The sequence below is a fragment of the Ziziphus jujuba genome, chromosome 12 (assembly GCF_031755915.1).
Source record: "Ziziphus jujuba cultivar Dongzao chromosome 12, ASM3175591v1".
NCBI classification, from domain to species: domain Eukaryota; kingdom Viridiplantae; phylum Streptophyta; class Magnoliopsida; order Rosales; family Rhamnaceae; genus Ziziphus; species Ziziphus jujuba.
In genome coordinates, this window is record NC_083390.1 from 24,484,866 (window position 1) to 24,504,407 (window position 19,542).

Here is a 19,542-nt window from a genome sequence, read left to right on the forward strand (position 1 = left end):
TGGGTCAAACGGCAGTGGCCGGTGGTGGAGGGGAAAAATAGTCGTCACCGGAAAACGCTCCGATCCCTGTTACCGGCAGGTTTGCTGTCAGGACCCGTCCAGAATTCCTTCCCCGGAACCCTAGACAGCCCTAATCCCAGGGAAACCCTACCGAACCCTCCAACGGAAAATCCGGCAGAGCCTCCCCTAAGGGATTTATTTACCACAAATTACCTGCACTGAAAACACACTTCTATACTCATCCCCTTATTCCTCCCGCAAACTACAGATTGATTCCACAAATTGCAGCACTTCAAAGAAACAACAGCAGCAACTCAGTGCATAAAACAACTACATGTCCAATACAGTATACAGAGCATTATACAACAAATGCGGAATTTATAAAATGACAGATAAAGAAATAATACAAGATAGAGAGGAAAAAGGGAAGAAAAACTTCTTGAACCTTCGGCAATGAACTGAGACGTTGGGCTCGCCCCGGACAATCAACGTCTCCAACCTGGACCTAGGGGAACGGAATTTAAGAGTGTGAGATGCTAATCATCTCAGTGAGTGACCCTATCTACTATACAATACAATACCACGGTAATACAGTAGATAGATAATAATTAATTGGAAAATAATAATTTCTCTCAAAACCCTTACAATTCTCTCAGTTGGAAAAGTTCCCCTTTTAAAACATTTTCGCAAAACCCTTGTACGTACTTCCCAAAAACCAAGGAACCAAACAAATTAATAAACAACAAATAAACAAATAAATACCCCAAATATAAATAAATTGCAATAAATTATAATAAATAATTTTAGAACACCTTTGGGGTTTAAAATATTATTTGCAATTTACACCGACAATTACACCTGACGCACCACACCATATACCGGTGATGCCCTCCGATACCCAGCGTCCCGAGCACCGACTGGCGGGGGGTTAAAGAGAGAAACCTGCAGTGGTCACTTCGGCGTCCCGACAGTACCGACTGCTAAAAACCATCATCCGGCCAAGGAGGGGGGCGGCTGTGCGCAACAATAACCTTGCCTGCCCACGGTCCAATGGCAACTCACGGGTGAAGTAATAACCGTGCGCTAAACCAGATAATAACCGCGCACTACCACGTGTCCATACACCATACACCAGAACACCAATACTGTATGAGTGCGTCTAAAAATAAACATTAATAAACAACCGTACCGTTTTTCCAAAAACCACCGTGGGAAGTATACCAAATTTTCACAAAACACCATCCCACATATTTTTATGTAATAACCCGGTACGAAACATTGATAACCAACAAACCACAATTTTCCTCGAAATACGAGATACAACCATAAAAATACCGCGGGCATAATTTATAAAATTTAACCAAATATTTTCGTAAAATATTTAACCCAATTATGCCCGAAAATTATTACTTAAAATCACGTACAATTAATACCGAAATCCGCTTTGCTCATGCATAATAATAAATTAAACCACAATAAAATAAAAATCAGGAATTTCTTAATGCCCCAAAATTTTATTTAACACCATTGGGTAAATATATATATAAAATAATATTTTTCCCGATTGTATTTAAAATACACCACATGAATACAAATTACAGATACCAAATCAACACCACATAAATACAGTTAATTACCCCAAAAATATTTTTAAAGGTGGGTCACTCACCTGGAGCACGCAATTAACCCACGATCCACCATGGGATCGATTCTACGACTCACCGGTGCTCCGAATCGAAGCTTGTGGGACGAGGATCACCAATCCGGTCTCCGTCGACCCCAATTCCACCGGAGGTGGCCAGAATTTGGCCGGAAAGGTTCGGCCGGTGTTCACTTCTCCATATCTCGCAAACCGCTTCGAATTTTTGGGATTGGAGGCCATTTTTGGATTCAGAGGACCCAAAATAGGGGGATAGGAGGCTCAATTGGGAGTGGGCTGGCTGGAAAACACAAGAAAAGAGGAGAGAGAAACTTGGCCGGCCAGCGGCTTCTCCGGCCCGATCGGCGCGCGTCCGGCGGCGGCTGGCCGTGAAACTTGGCGGCCAAGCTTGCGAGGTGGCGGGCTTCCTTGGTGGCTGGCGCGTGAGGGCTATGGGTGGCCGGAATTTGAAACACAGGAGAGAGAGGGACGGTCGGGAGAGAAGAAAGAAAAGCTGCGTGTGTGTGTGTATTTCGGGGAAGAAGAAGGAAAAAGAAAAAAAAAGAAAAAGAAAAAGAAAAAGAAAGGATTGGTGTTTTCCCACGTGGGGAAAAGAAAAGAAAAAGAAAAAGAAAAAGGAAAAGAAAAAGAAATAAAAAAAAGAAATAATTAAATAATATTAATAATAATATTATTATTCAAAAATAATAAAATAATTTGATTTTTCACATGGTTGACATGTGGTTTCTCCACATGGTGACACATGGTCACCTTCATTAAGTCACACGTGGCACCTCGTTATGCGTGTAAAAATAATAATAAAATAATACAGTATTTGAAAAACTTTACAGGTCCATAACTTTCAAACCACATGTCCAAATCGGACGTGCCGCTAGTCTACGTACTCGTATCAACGAGCACTTCACAACCATGCATGAGTCAACGCTCAACCTTGCATGAATAAAAAGTCAACCCCGGCACCCCTTGGACAATTTGGACCTCAACTTGTTTTGCTCAAAACTTTCAAACCGTAGCTCCGATTTCAACGTGCTACCAGTCTACGAACTCGTGCCAACATGTACTCCGTAACGGTACCTCAGTCAACCTAGAATTCCAACCGGATCAAAAAGTCAACTTTTGACCCCTTCGGTCAACGGTCAACAGTCAACCTCGGTCAACGTGCACGGATTCCGGTGCGATTTGGAACGGGGTGTTACATTTGCCGTGAGATTTGGGTGGCCGGTCGAAATTGAGGAGGCGGAGGCAGTGGGGTGGTGCGTGGGGCCCTCTGGTGGCCGGACGATGGCCAACCGGTGGTGGCCGATTTTTCTCCCCCTCTGTTTCTCTCTCCTCCTTCTCTCTCCTTCCCCCTGCCCTCTCTCTTTCTCTCTCTCTGTCTCCCCCCCTCACCTAAGAAAAACCACGTGGGTGCCACTGTGCACTCATAGGAACGACTGAGATCGCGACACGTGGTGTTTCACTGTTCACCGATTCAAAAATATTAAAATATTACGGTATTCGAAAAATTTCACATGTCCATAACTTTTATATACTTAATAACAAACATCTAGTAACTAATGAAAAAAACCCAAAAAATACAGGTAGCCTTGCCACACAGGTACCAATGCACACAACCTTTTTTATTTTTTATTTTTTAGTAAAAGAAATCATACTATGGACTTGTAGTTATATACTTCATAACAAACATCTAATAACTAATGGCCTCCCGTAGTTTAGCCGAAGAAAGCTGACTGAATCATCATACTTACTCGAGAATTGTGGTTTGAGTTCAATTTGATATGCCCTGCTATTTGCCTTGGCATGTCCCTTTTTAATGTCGCGTAGTGCAGGGCCATCGGCCTGAGGTAGTACAAATCTATCAGAATTTTCAAACTACATAAAAATTCAATAGCCAGCCAAAGAATATGTATATTATAGAATTTGTCAAAAGCCTTTCTTATTTCTGCTATACACTACTGAGCTATAAATATGATCAATGGAATGCTAATTTTCTCCAAACATTCCCAATATTTTCCTCACCATCTCATGAAATTAAGAATGAAAAAAGAAAAACAATCTGAAGTGATAGTAATAATTTTGGTATTATTGCAATTGCATTATAATCATAAATCTAATTAAAATAAAATGTTATAAAGAGCTGGATAATTATATTGAATAAATATTCATAAATATTTCAAATATCAGAGAGGGGATTAAGAACAGCTCCAGTGAAAATCACAGCCCCAGAACCCTTTTCTTTGATCATGAACATAAAAGGATGGTCAGCAACAAATTGTATCTCAGGAGGGGGATACATTGAACATCCCAAATTTTCATTACAAGAAACTATTGAAGCTCCTTCTGTCCCTTCCTCATTAACTGAAATGCATGCTTTATGAAGCATTTTCGAGATAAAAATTTCTTCAGCATCCGAAGAATCCATTGCCTCAGTGAAATCAACATCCGGGTAATTGAAAGGCATAGTCAATCCCAATTTCTTCACGAGCTTAACCATGTCCAAACCATAGGAAAACTTCCACTTTGGAATCCACATCTCAGTAACCAGCATATCTTCCAGCTTAAAATCCTGGAGTAGAAGTTTTGTATCAGAATTAAACTTCTCTAGCAGATCTTCGAGTCCATTTTTTCTTTCAGGAAGAATGATATCCATACAGAAACGTGGGAAGTTGTTACTGTAACATCTACCGGAATTATAATTGAGTCTGATAACCTTAAAATCCTCGAATGATCCACACATCTTCATGCTCTCTTCTATTTGGGTCATGAAAGGTGCTCTGATAGTTTTCCCATCAAGAAGGTGGAAATCTTCGTCCCGAGTCGATGAGGCAACAAATTGATCTAACCATGCTGCCTTAAAGTAGAGAGCATTTGCGAAAAAGAGTGGTCCTTTCAATTTTGATGTGGGTGGCAGAAACCCTTTCATGAGGCCCTTTGTTTTCTCCTCTGCCCATGAGTTCACTTCATTTTTAACTTTCTCTTGCTGCACTTTCATTACTCATCAGTAATATTTCTAATATGCATACACCAAGATATTAATGATATTTTGTACTTGCAATACTATAATGTAGGAAATTTATGAACTTAATTATGATGTTACAAACCAGGCATATTCAAAGAACAAACAAAAACAGAAAGGTATTGAGAAATTAGTCTCCAAGTAAGTACACTTTACTAGAATCAACACTTACGTATTTTTATTTTTATTTTTTTCCTTTTTTCTAAAAGACAAATTTTAAGTTCTCAATCTTCCTTAAATTTTATACCATTGCAAATATTAACAGAAGTCCAAACTCCTAATAAGCTTTATCCCCAATAATAAAAATCCAACATTCTATATGAGACAGTCGAAATTCTCCGTGAAAACAGCCTTAATTCAATATATATACATTATCTCTTGTTTGTAGAAACCAGTTCTTATATTAAAGGCTTGAAAACATTAAAAAAAAAATGTATTTAACATAACAAAATGATCATAGCAAAATAGATGGTTAATTTGTGGCACTAATTAAAGTTGAACATGTCTGTATATGTTAATTTTTATACATGATTAATTAATTGCAATATATATATATATAAGAGGGAAAAAATTACACGAACCTGATCAAAGTTAATCCTCTTTGGTTCTGTTTTGTAGATGTCTCGGACTATCTCTTGGAAAGACGGTTTCAAAGGATATTACTGGTCTACAAACATGAGGTTCACTAAAGACAATTCAGGAGGAGCACTATACTCTGAATCAGTGTAGTCTGGGTCTGGGTCTGCCGCAGTGTTCAAGTCAAAGAGACCCATCAAAGATGAAGACTTGGAGCTCAACTCAGTAATGGTTTCGGAGCCAAGAGACCCGAGAAACTGGTCCAAAGTTTTGCCTGCCGACCCGGAAGCGGCCATGTTTAGAACAATGTTCATGGATGCCGGAGACATCACAACGTTCTTGTTGGGATTATTCTTGGTCAGCTCCTTCAGAATCCCTTCTGTTACAACTTTCACACACAACTCCATTTTTTGGAAAAGGGAGAATTATTGTGAGCTTTTAGCGGAACACCCTATTTATATTGAAATTGAAGAGAAACAAATAAAACTTGAGTGAAAAGAAACTACTTCAGGTTCTCGTTTGAAATATGGATTTATATACCTATAAATATATATATATATATATATATTGGACTTAATGCGTAATAAGAATATGCAAAAGTTATTACTTTTTTATTTTTTATTTTTTCCTTCTCCAATGCAACCTGAGATTGCAGGGTAGATCGGCGGCTCAAGGTTTCAATGCAAGACAACGCAGAATAAAACCCTAGCATTTTTAAGCCTATATGTAAAGGCATAATTTTAATTTTTCTTTTTCTTTTTCTTTTTTTTTTAAAAAAAAAGTTTGGCATTTTAATTTCGTAGGCCCATACAATACAATGGAAATTGTGCCAAATAACCCAATTAAAAATCTTGTTGGACAAGTCCCTATCAATAACCATGCCCACATTTGTTACATGAAATAGGAATTATGTTTCAAACAAATTAATTACATTACATACGTATTTGATGAAAGGCTGGCTAATAAATAAACACTAAGCTTGTATATCATTTTTACCTTCATTTTGATCAATTGTAAATAACTATGAGATCAATTTAAATTTATTATATTATTTCATGTTTTTTTTTAAAATTATTTTTTGTGCTTATAAGAAGAACAAGAATACAAAAACAAAAAAAACGAAAAAAAGAAAAAGAAAAACATTGATCTATTATAATTTATAGTTTTTGGCTTTCCAATTATCATTTAAATATGACGTGGCAGCCAAATGATAGACTTACCAATAGAAAGTAATTTTGTAACACCCTGTCCCAAAGTACAACGGAAATTTTCTAACTTTGACCGATGTTGACCGTTGACCGTTGAACGAATGGGTCAAAAGTTGACTTTTTGACTCGGATGAAATTCTAGATTGACTGAGGTACCGTTATGAAGTACATGTTCGCACGAGTTCGTAGACTAGTAGCACGTTGAAAACGGAGCTACGGTTTGAAAGTTATGAGCAAAAAAAGTTGAGGTCCAAACTGTCCAAGAGGTGCCCGAGTTGACTTTTTATTCATGCAAAGTTGAGCTTTGACTCATGCATGGTTGTGAAGTACTCGTTGATACGAGTCCGTAGACTAGCGGCACGTCCGATTTGGACATGTGGTTTGAAATTTATGGACATGCGAAGTTTTCCAATTACCATAATATTTTATTCTATTTTCGAATTATGCATAGTGTATGAATAGTGATGCCACATGTCGACATCTTAGAGGTCCACGTGGGTGAACAGTGCCACCCACGGTGGCCTTAAACCGGTGTGAAAAGAGGGGGGAGGAGAGAGAAAGAGAGAGAGGAAAGAGAGAGTGAGAGAGAGAACCACCGGTCGCTGGAGTTGCAAACTTTTCTGGCCGAATCTTGCCACACGCGCCGGCCAGGTAGGAGCGCCTCTCCATTTCCGGCCAACCTCGAAAATTTCACGCCCAACCGACAGGCGACGCGCCCGGATAGGGGCTTTTTCCGGTGGCGGTGCCGCCACATTCAAACCCAGATTTCTCCCAATTCTGGCCACCGTTTGCCTCACCGCCGATCCCATTGGAGCACCCACCTCGAGACCTACCTCCCTGCCGAAAATCACGGTCAGTGGCCACCGCACGCGCCGCTGGCGGCGATGGTTACTGGTGACCGCGACGGCTTGCCGAAGAAATCACTATTCCAGCGAGTTCCAGGTTGCACCACCCATCTTTTCCTACTAATTTCGACCCCCTTAACCCAGTTCCAGGTGTCATTTTCCTCCAATTTGCGACGGTTTGGAAGAATCAAGGCTCTAAAGGCTGAGAGCTTTCCTGCAAGATTCTGGCCACCACCAGTCCCATCTCCGGGAAGTAAGACCAGATTCGTAATCCTCATCACTCAAGCTTCGATTCTGTATATTATTTGTCAATTTTGGTTAACGTTTGTGTTAAACCCCCCGGATACCGAGTATTATTTATCCGAATAAAATATTACTTTATTTGACTGTGTGTGAATTGTTGTTCTAGGAGCACGCGTGCATCGTGGAATTGATCCCATGGAGGATCTTAGGTTAATTGCGTACTCCAGGTGAATGACCCACCTTCAAAATTATTTTAGGATGTTAAAATATATATATTTTGTGTTAATTTGTTATTTGAAAATTATGTTTGATGTGTTGAATATTTAGTAAATTTATATTTGGAATTTTGATGCCAAAATTTAATGAAATTAAATATTTGTGCATTATAAAATATTTTGGTTTTAAGGAATTTGAGATTTTGGTAAATTTTATCAAATTTCATTGTTGGAATATTTCATAATTAAATAATTGATAAATATGTTTTATGTATTTGATATTAAGAGAATTTCCATATAAATTGTATTGCTAATTTATAATTTTTTTAATATATGTTTTGGTGCCAAAATAATATATTTGAGAATTTAAAGAAATTGTGGTTTGATTTATTTTAATTATTGCTATGGTTATTATTCAATTATTGTGCACAATTATATGAATTAATTATATATGAAATTTATGTGGTTTTAAGGATTTGTTGATTTAAATGGATTTAAATTATTATGTTTTAAAAATATTTATGCTGGAAATATTAATGGCTTGATCTTATGCCATTGGAAGATTTGGATATTTAAATTGATGGAATTGAGAGTTGATAAATTTGAAATTGATGGTATTTATGCGATGAATTTATGACGATGATTTATAAAAGAATTGTGGAAAATTTACGGATTTGATTGGATAGAATAAACCCAGTAGTATTTATAAGATTTTGAGATTTAAAATAAATATGTGGATTTTATAATTTTTAGATGCACCATACACGTACTGGTGTTCTGTGTTTATGTATGTGATTAGTGCGCACATGGATATGATTACCGCACAGGTGATTTATGGGGTTGTCCTTGGTTGCCATTGGATGAGGGTAGTTCGTCCCTCCATGGCCAGGACGCCTGTTTGCAGCGGCGTGGTGGGACGCCACGCGACCATATGCCGGTTTCTCTCTTTAACCTCCTGTCTGGCGGTACCTCGGGACACTAGGTACCGTTGGCACCACTGGTATATAGTGGGTGCATCAAGTGGTTTTCGGAACATGGATTTCAAAATAAATATTTTGAAATTGTATTTAAATTACGAATATATTTAATGTTGTTTTTTTATTAAGTATTTCAAATGGAGGTTTTAATTTGATTTAATTTTTTTCCTTTGCTTAATTATTCAATAAATTGATTCATTTTAATTATTTAATTATTTTATGAATTGTTTTAATGTGATTTTTATTAATATTTTTTTATTATTTGTTTATGCTATTTGTTAATCATTTAGTAATTGTTACAAAATTATTTTTATTCTATTTCTATTTTATTTTCATTATAAATTTTGTATCTTTGATCTATTATACTTTACTTGATATTTAGTTGACTAATTGTTTCCTTGGTTTTCGGGAAATCAAGATTGGGTTTTGTGAAAATGTTTTAAAAGGGGAACTTTTCCAACCGAATGAGCCGTGAGGGTTTTGAGAGAAAATATTATTTTCAATTAATTATTATTTATTTACTCATTATTGTTAATTATTCAAATGTGCTATAATTTTCGTTAATATTATAATTGTACAGTAGATAGGGTCACTCACTGAGATGATTAGCATCTCACATTTTTAAATTTTGTTCCCCTAGGTCCAGGTTGGGAGACGTTGATCGTCCGGGGCGAGTCCGACATCTCAGTTCATTGCCGAAAGTCCAAGAAGCTCCCTTTTTCCTCTTCATCTTGTATTATGTCTTTATCTGTCATCATATTAATTTCACATTTATTTGTATAATGCTCTGTATACTGTATTGGATATTTAGTTATTAATTATGCACTGATTTACTGTTATTCATTTGGAGTGCTGCAAATTTGTGGAATTATATTATAGTAACGTGGGAGCAATAAGGGGATGTATATAGAAGTGTGTTTTCAGTACAGGAAATTTGTGGTAAGTCCAACCCTTAGGGGAGGTTCTGCCGGATTTTCCATTGGAGGGTCCGATAGGGTTTTCCTAGATCGGAGCTTGTCTAGGGTTCCGGTAAGGAATTTTGGACGGGTCCTGACAAATTTCAATCGTAAAAATATTTTCATTGATCTTATTCTTTTTTTTTTTTTACACAATTTCAACTGAAATTACAATTCAAGGATGACGGAGACATTGCGACGTTGTTGTTGGGATCCTTGATCATCTCCTCCATAATACCTTTTGTAACAATGTTCATGCAAACTCCATATTTTTTTTGCAAAGTGTTGAAAATAGAATAAAAGGTTGGTGGATGAGTGTGAGGTTAGAATACGAACAGAATAATATAAAAAGACAAATTTGTGTGACAAGCAACTACTTGAGATATGACCAAAATCTGCTTAGTCGCAATATTTTGAGATTAAGGATTTGAATAAAAAAAAAGTTAGATATATTTTTATAAAAATATGGATGGATTTTGAAAATGCAAAATTTTACTGCATTTGCAATGGTTTGATGTGGATTTGTTTTTTTTTTTTTGGGTACATAATTTCGTTTTTGGAGATTGAGAGACAATAGGATTTGAAAAAAAAAAAAAAAAAGTAGGATACAATATTTATAGATAAGTTTAGGAAACTATTTAGACGTATTTCAAATTTGAAAACGTGTTGTACAAAAAGATATGTATTGTTTCTATCACCAAAAAAAAAAAAAAAATGAAAACAAAAACAAAGAAATATATATTGTTTATGTAAATTTAAAAATAGCCCTACATCTATATTTTACCATTAGAAATTGTAACTAATTATTTCAAAAGTAATGCTACCGTACCTAATTTGTGTACAAGATTATTTACTAATTGATGTGGTTTAAATTACCAATTTACATTAATTGATGCCCCACATAAAGTTCGAATATATATATATATATATTGCTTCAACGAATATTTTTGGATATTTGATTCCAAAAAGATCAATGACAATGACAGTTTTATATATATATATATATATATATATATTTACATATTTGGATATACTTGGTATATATAGCTCAGCGAGGCAGTTCGTATATGTAGCAATGACAATGATCCCAATTCAAGTACATATAACCCAATATATATATATAACTTTTTTTATTATCAATAATATATACAAATTACTTTACAATATAAAATGGGCCGGAAAAATGTTAAAACTTATTTGCTAATAATACCAATGCGGAAAAATGTCAAACTTGTGCAAAGAGTCTGCAGGTGTTACCTTTTGGTGAATTGGATGCCGGCCGTTATATACTTTGGAATATCATTATATTTATATATTCGGCTGCAGCTTCCATATGTAGATTGTCTTTATTCACAAATTGCCAAAGACGACCAACTCCAACTTTATATGCATGGAGTTATCATCTTTGACTTTTTGTACAAATTCAACCCCACTGAATTTTCTTTCAAACAAGTACTTAGAACTATTCAACGCGTCACAGCAGACAAAAAAATGAACTATAAATGTGACGAGAGGCTCCTTTTTTCGCCACACCATTTGCAGTTAATATCATTTGCTTCTTTCTCTTCATCAATATTTCGTTTTCCCCACTGAAGCAAAACTCCACTCTAATTTGCGAAAAAACTAGCAAATTATTAATTTTATACGATGGCTTCCAATGCATTTGCATTTGTTCCTGCCCTTCTCTTTCTGTTGATGATGCTTTTCAGCTCAACAAGCAAAGCTCAACTATCTTCTACATTTTATGACAAAACTTGTCCTAATGCTCTCAGTACAATCCAAACTTCCATTAGAGCTGGAATTTCCCGTGAACGTCGAATGGCGGCCTCTCTCATTCGCCTTCATTTCCATGACTGTTTCGTCAAGGTATTTAATCAAAATTCATATGCATAAATATGGTGTGCTCGTTGTTCTTTAATTTTCCTCGCATATTAATTAATATTGTTCCTCGTTTTGCAGGGTTGTGATGGATCCATTTTACTCAACGATACTGCTAATAATGAAAGGGAGGTCATTTTCAATAAGAATTCAGCAAGAGGTTACGAACTCATAGACAATGCGAAAACAGAGGTCGAAAAAATCTGCCCCGGTGTTGTATCTTGTGCTGATATTCTAGCAGTGGCAGCTCGTGATGCATCGGTTGCAGTGAGTGGTCCATCATGGACGGTGAAGCTTGGAAGAAGAGATTCAACAACACCATATCCAGATGTTGCATTGTCTGATCTTCCTCGTTTCACTGAAAGCCTTCCGGAACTTATATCTAGATTCGAACACAAAGGCCTAAGTGAAAGGGACATGGTTGCCTTGTCAGGTTCGCATTCAATCGGACAAGCTCAATGCTTCACATTCCGCGACAGAATTTATAATGGCGGCGACATTGATGCTGGCTTCGCTAGCACTCGAAGACGGGGTTGTCCGGTTAGCTCAGGCGATTCAAAGTTGGCACCACTTGAGTTGGTGACACCAAATCAATTGGACAATAATTACTTCAAGAACTTGCTTCAGAAGAAAGGTCTTCTTCAATCTGATCAGGTTCTATTCAGTGGAGGATCAACGGACACCATTGTATCTGAGTATAGTAGGAATCCTTCAACTTTCTTGGCTGACTTTGCTTCTGCCATGGTTAAAATGGGAGATATTGAGCCTCTTACTGGTTCTGCTGGACAGATAAGGAGGATTTGTCATGCTGTCAACTAATTGGAATCTGCCAAATGTATAAGCTGCCTCAAATATTCTTTAATTTGTATCTAATTACAGATTTGTTAATTTGTTTAAATAAATAGACACTTTGTGTAATGATCATTTGTATTTTCATTTCAATCAATTGTAAACAATCAAGAGATCAAAGTTAAAATTTTATTATTTCACTTCAATCCAATAAAAAAGGAAAGAAAAGACTTGAGTATGTATTAAACCTTGTTAGTGCGATTAATTCAGTGATCTTCATTTAATTTGTTGAGGATATATAAAAAACCGAACAATGCAAATTAAACAAAGTTGGCTTAATGCTTTCTTATTTTAAATTTCAGATTTCTTATTTCTTTAAGTTAATAATATGTTGAACTTTGTAAGGAATTTTTTAGCAATAATTGTGGTTTCAAGTTCCTAGTTTTCCGATCAGCATTAATGGTCTATCTTAATAGCATGGGTGTTCTTTGTACTAACAGAGGAACTTAATTGGGAAAATAAATTCAAATTCAAACTCAATATTACAGTAGTAACATTGATATTGTAATTCAAGCATAATTTAAAAAAAAAAAAATAGAAAAGGAAATATTAAAAAGAGCTAGCAGCATGCCAAAACCGTTGAATTGTAAACAATTATATCCCAATATATATGCTTGTCATAGATAGGCAGCGACATAAACTTTTTCAATTATCCAGAAAGGGGATTAAGAACAGCCCCAGTGAAAATCACAGCCCGGGAAACTTTTTCTCTGATCGTGAACATGAAAGGATGGTTGGCTACAAACTCAGGAGGGCGATACCTTGATCTTGCCATTCCTCCCGAGATTAGTTTACAAGAAACTGAACTGCTTCTGTTCCTTATCAATTTCAATACATGATTTCTGAAACATTTTGTCAATAAAAAGCAGTTTTCCAAGCGGCTTGTAACGGAAAGGCAATGTCAATCCTAATTTCTTCATGAGCTTTACAGTATCAAAACCGTAAGAAAACTTCCATCGTGGAATTCATATTTTTGCAATTTTCTTTGCTTCAAGGTCAAAATCAAGGAGTAGAAGTTTTGTATCAGAATTGAACTTCTTTAGCATATCTTGAAGTCCATTTTTTTCTTTCAGGAAGAATGATATCCAGACGGAAATTTGGGTGGCTGTTACTGTAATCGTGACAGCCACTTGTATCATAATAGAGTCTGGTAATATCATAATAATGTCTGTTAGACTCTGCATATTCTACTCGATTGGAGTCAGGAAAGGTACTTTAATGGTTTTCCCATCGGGATGGTGAAAATCTTTGTACCAAGGCGACAAGGCTATGAATGGGTCCCTCCAGGCTCCTTTAAAGCAGAGAGCATTTGCAAGTAAGAGTGGTGGTTCCAATTTTACTAAGCGTGGCAAATAGTCTTCGGTGAGGCCGTTTGTGCTATTCTCTGCCCATGAATTCACTTCATTCCTCATATTTTCTGTCTGCTCAATTGGATTGAAAAAATTATTTGTATGGACTGTTACTAATTTTATAATATGTATACACCAAGATTGGTTAATTTTAATGGTTCGAAATCTCTTAAAACCGAAGAGTGCTCTGAGACTTAAGTATATATTACTAAAATGTAAACTCTTTTTCCTTCTTCCTTCTATGAGTTTTTTTTTTTTTTAAACAATTAGGATGCTTTTTTAAGCACTTTGAGAAAGTAAGCTTTAGAATTAAGTAAGGTTGGCTTAGTTGGTATGCATAACTGCATTTGGAAGGTAGTCATGAGTTTGAGACACCGCCTTAAAGGAAAATTGGTGTAAATGATAAAAAAATAAATAAATAAACTTTAGCTTCTTTTGCATACTCCAATTTTGCCATCTGTACTGTCCCAAGGGTTCACCAAACATCAAGTTCACGAAAGACAATTGGGGAAGAGCATTCTTCCTCTGCCTCTTCCTTCTTGATGATGATGATGATGATGATGATGTTTACGTGTTGGTATCGAGTCAAGAAGAAGAGCATCAAATATGAAGACTTGGATCTCAAATTAGTGATGGTTTCTGACCCAAGACATCCAAGAGACTGTTTCAAAGTTTTGCCTGAAGACCCCAAAGCCGCCATGTTTAGCGAAAGGTTCAACGACGATGCAGACATCACAACGTTCTTGTTGGCATCCCTAATCACCTGCTTCTGAATCCCTTCTGTAGCAACTTTCAAGCAGAACTCCATTTTAAGTGTTTGGATAAAGAATGAATATTGTGAGCTTTGATGCTAACACTATATATAGAAGGAGAAATACAAGTAACTTGTGTAACAAGCAACTATTTTAGAGGGTTTCACTTTCTCCTGCTTGAAATATGGATTTTTATATATATCTATATATGGGTAAAGAGCGAGATGGTATATTATGAGATATCACTAGTGTCAGGACCCATCTAAGACCCCTCACCAGAATCCTAGACAAATCCTGATCCTAGGGAAACACCACCGAACCTTCCAATTGAAAATCTAGTAGCATCTCCCCTAAGGATAGGACTTACCACAATTTTCCTGCACTGAAAATACACTCCTATATACACCCCTTATTCCTCCCATCTTACTACAATATAAGTTCCACAACTGACAGCACTTCGATAACAAATTATATAAAAGGCATATGATGGAATTTATTTAGTAAATAACCAATTAAAATATACCATCATAGATTCTCGTCCGCCCACACCACCCACTTAGTGCTGCACATATCAATTACACTTCAAATGTCATTTTACAAATATGCCAATGCGTAACAAAGAAAGAAAGGTAAAACGACATCACATTAACAATAATAAAAAAATAAAATAAAAACAATAACAAACGTTTTAATGATAATGATATTAATGTAACTTGCCTGAGGGCTATCATATTCCTATACATGCCCGAGGGCGATCACCTATCCAAAGGCTATCACATAACCACACCTGTCCAAGGGCTATCTCACCTACCCAAAGGCTACCACTTGTCCGAGGACTATTATACTTATCTGATAGCTATCTTTCTTACTCGTAGGCTATAATATTTGTCCGAAGGTACCATATGATAGTAATAATAATAAGAACAATAACAAAATTAATATTAAAGACCTAAATTATTTATTAAAATCTCAATAACTGAGAATAGCAACTGCGATAATACTTAATAATAGTTTTGTTAATAAATACCATTGATAATAACAATAATAACAACTATAATTATAATAATGATAATAATAGAAATTGGAATTACAATAAAAATAATTATTATAAATAATAATAACAATCCCGATAATAGTGACAATAATGATTGAATAAATAGTTAAATACAATTAATAGTAATAAGAATATAATAACATCGATTAAGACTATTAGTAAGAAATTAAATCACAAATAGATAACATAACATAATTACATAAAATCATATCTTAAAATCCATAACATAAAATGAAATATGCACGCTCGTAATGGAGATACGTATGATACCTTCTAACATGCTACGTGATCCATGATTCCAGCTGTCGCCGGCACTCTGCTACCAATACAAACCAGGGTGGTTGCCTATATTGGTCATCTGATCCCTGGACTCGTAAGCAACATGGTTATGAGGCTAGCTCTACATGGACCACATTGGCTCGCTGCCTCTGTATGGCGCGGTATATGCAGTATAATATCAAATAATATAACATACAAAATATATGTATGAACATATAAAAAAATACTTGATGCACCATACTATATACCAGTGGTGCTCTATGATGCCCAGCGTCCCGAGCACCGTCTGGTGGGAGGTTAAAGATAGAAACTTGCATATAGTCACTTCGGCATCCCCACAATGCCACTGCTTAAACCGTCATCCTGGCCATGGAGGGGGCGGCTTATGTGCACTATATCAAACTTGCCTGCCCTCAGTCCGGTGGCAACTCACGGGAGACATTACAACTTACGCGCTTATCATAATCACATATACGATACAGAACACCGGTACGTGTATGGGTGCATCTTAAAAAAAACTATAAATTTTGTAATATTATAAAATATTAAATTTAGATAAAATATAATCCAATTCATATGTTTTTATCAAATACATACACAATAATAATAAATAATAAATAATCAAATATACGGATATTCCTGATCACAATAATTTGATATAATTATTTTCTTAAACCTTCAATTCAATTTATATCAAACATATCATTAAAGCCAAGTAAAATTTACACATAATTAAATTCCACAATTTTAAATATTATCCAATAATTCATATATTCTCAAGTATCAAAATCTCATAAATACTGCTAGATTAAATTCTTCCTTTCAAGTCCATATAAATCACATTTTCTTTAGACCACCATCATAATCCTATGAGCTTAAATTCATCACTGTACATCCATTAATAGATAAATAAATAATAAACAAATGCATAAATAAAATTTTTGAGCTCAATAATTAATACAAATATTCTCATAAATCTTCTTGAAATTTACTTGCACACAACCTCATTTAAATCGCATTATAAAATACGTGCTCATATTTGAATTCACAAATAACATTCTAATTTACATAACATTTCAACAATGATTTAACAATTATTAACAAAATTTCATATTCATGAATAAATAAATATCTAAAGGCATAAATATATTTACAGCCATATAGATATACACTTTTTATCAAATCTATAGAATTTCATATTTTCTTTTAAACAATCATATAATTGAATATAACAAAAATTTCAGTAATATAGATATATATATATATATATATAATCAATTTTGCCAAACCAGATAACGAATATTATATAACATTATGTTTAAATCAATTAAATAGCATAATAATTTAGATAATACTTCCTTAAATTTTCTAGTCAACCATAATACTTATCAGGATACACATATATATATATATATATGATTACATCTATCTACTCGCACACACACACATATATATCCACATATATATATAATTATGTTTTTTTCATATAAAATCACACATCTCCATATATATATACATACATATATGTGTCATACGTTCACAGTACATGTGCATGTATCTATATATATATCAATCTATACACATGCTAACTATAATTTTCATATAATGATTCCAATCAACATAACAAGTAAACTCACAAAAAATCTATAACAATCCTTTTACACCTTTTGCTTAATATTATCAACATTGTCTACCCTAATTTGATAGAATACAGGATGAACCCGCATGGCCTAAACTGCAAATTTGGGATTTTTCAATATCTTGACATTAAATTCAAATTAACCATTCCTTTAGCCTCTAACAATCATTAAGAACCCAAATGTAATGGCAATTGGCTAAGGACTTGTCCAAACTATATCCAATTTCAACATAAACACAACCTAGCTCCATCAATGGCAACTTCCTAATTACTCAATTATAATTCACATTCTAGCTACCAATTTGAAGCTTATAATGAGAGCATCAAGAAGATACCTTCAATTGGTCCAACCGCCGCCGGAGGTTGCCGGAATCCTATCGTGAAGTTGCTGCCGAAATGGGCTCTTATCATATCTCACAAATGAGCAAGATTTGAGCCAATCCGAGCTTGGAAACGGACTTGGGGGCCCCAAATTTACGGAAAAGGACCCGTCACATGGCCGGTAACAGCTGGAAAATCGGCCAACAGGGACGTTAGATATATATATATATATACACACAAAGAGAAAGAATTCTTCTGTAGTACACATGTTTGCATATTTTTAACGTCTGAATGTCTGTAATTTTTTAAAAAATATTAATATTATCAATTAAGAAGGTAGTTTTTTGAAAAATCATCTTTATTAATGTTTGTATTTTAAAAAATATGTATATCTATACTATACAGCTACCATATATATATATATATATATATATCATAAAATTAATTTCGTTTCTCATGAATCTGAGTATTAGAACTCCGAAGGTAAATTTATAACATAGTTTTACATAATTGATTTGTACATGAATTGATTTGTCCACACTATCCCAGAAAACTCCGAACGTCAAAAATGATGGCCAATGAATTGGATTTATTGTTTTTGTATCGTTGTTGAAGGACAACATATTATAAATTTATAATTAGTTATGACCACGGTCTTGAGCTAAATCTAGCTATGAATGCGGTGCAACCAATCATAAAATTGTTTAATCATTTTTCTTTTTCTATACCTTTTTTTTTTTTTTGGGGGGGGGGGGGAGGGGGGGGGGGGGGGGGGGGGTCGGTGGGTGGTGGCGGATAGAGGGGACTCGTTAAATAAGAGTTGGATTATATCACATGATTAAAAGAAACATTTTTAAAGAGGTTGGCGTGCATCAGAACTACGTCTGCTCAAATAATTAGAATCTAGACTAGACATCCTGTGCGAAGAGTTCAATTTAGTCGTCAGACTTAGTAAAATGTCAAGGGATGTGTTCGCGTGAGCAATATATATATCTATATCTACATATATATATATATTTATATATATATATATATATTATACATATACAATAATTATTTTTATTAAGATATCCTAAATTTATAAAATCTTAACATCCTAAAAATAAATCGTAAAAATAAATAAGGTTAAAGATGAAAAAGTATAAAATACCAATTTTTAGTAGTTTTACATGATTTGATTTGTACTATATGGACTTATCCTGATTTGGATTGTTTTTATATATATTTTCACATCTGGGTATTCCATTTTTAATAAAATTTATGTGTATTACAATTGATCAATCTCCTAGAAAGAGAAATATTTGTACTGTATTCTAATCTTATGAAATTAAGATATTTTGATTTTAAAAATCAAAGTATTTATGAAAATGATTATACATATACAAATTACATAAATGCTTTACGCAATGCAACTCTTATTTTCAATAGGAGAATTATATATATATATATATATATATATATATATGAAACTTAAATTATAATTCCATGATCGAAAATGAATAAGAGTATTAGCATTTTTCTTAAAAACATAAATAAAAAATACAGTTATTTATATGAATTTCCCTATTAATCTCTGCTTAATTCTACTCTTGTTTGACAATATTAGAATATATATTTTTCGTATTATTTGGTTGCAAAACTAAGGTGGAAAACGAGAAAACATGGGCTGCTTTTTCTTAATTACCAAACGTACCTCATCTAGAAATCAAATCAAAGAGAACTAGC

General features: G+C 34.6%; 2 protein-coding genes across 2 annotated transcripts; one reads left to right on the forward strand and one right to left on the reverse strand.

The window, feature by feature from the left end:
* Positions 1-3,833: 3,833 nt before the first annotated feature.
* On the reverse strand, positions 3,834-5,659 carry LOC107404032 (serpin-ZXA). Its single transcript, XM_060813197.1, has 2 exons — positions 5,348-5,659; positions 3,834-4,640 (listed from the first exon to the last, which is right to left on the reverse strand). Exons 1-2 carry the CDS (start codon positions 5,657-5,659, stop codon positions 3,834-3,836), a joined length of 1,119 nt encoding a protein of 372 aa, XP_060669180.1.
* A 5,581-nt stretch (positions 5,660-11,240) lies between these two features.
* Positions 11,241-12,555, forward strand: LOC132800291 (lignin-forming anionic peroxidase-like). The gene is made up of 2 exons (XM_060813652.1): positions 11,241-11,562; positions 11,656-12,555. The coding sequence occupies exons 1-2, from the start codon at positions 11,344-11,346 to the stop codon at positions 12,391-12,393; spliced, it is 957 nt and encodes a 318-aa protein (XP_060669635.1). The 5' UTR covers positions 11,241-11,343; the 3' UTR covers positions 12,394-12,555.
* Positions 12,556-19,542: the final 6,987 nt, after the last annotated feature.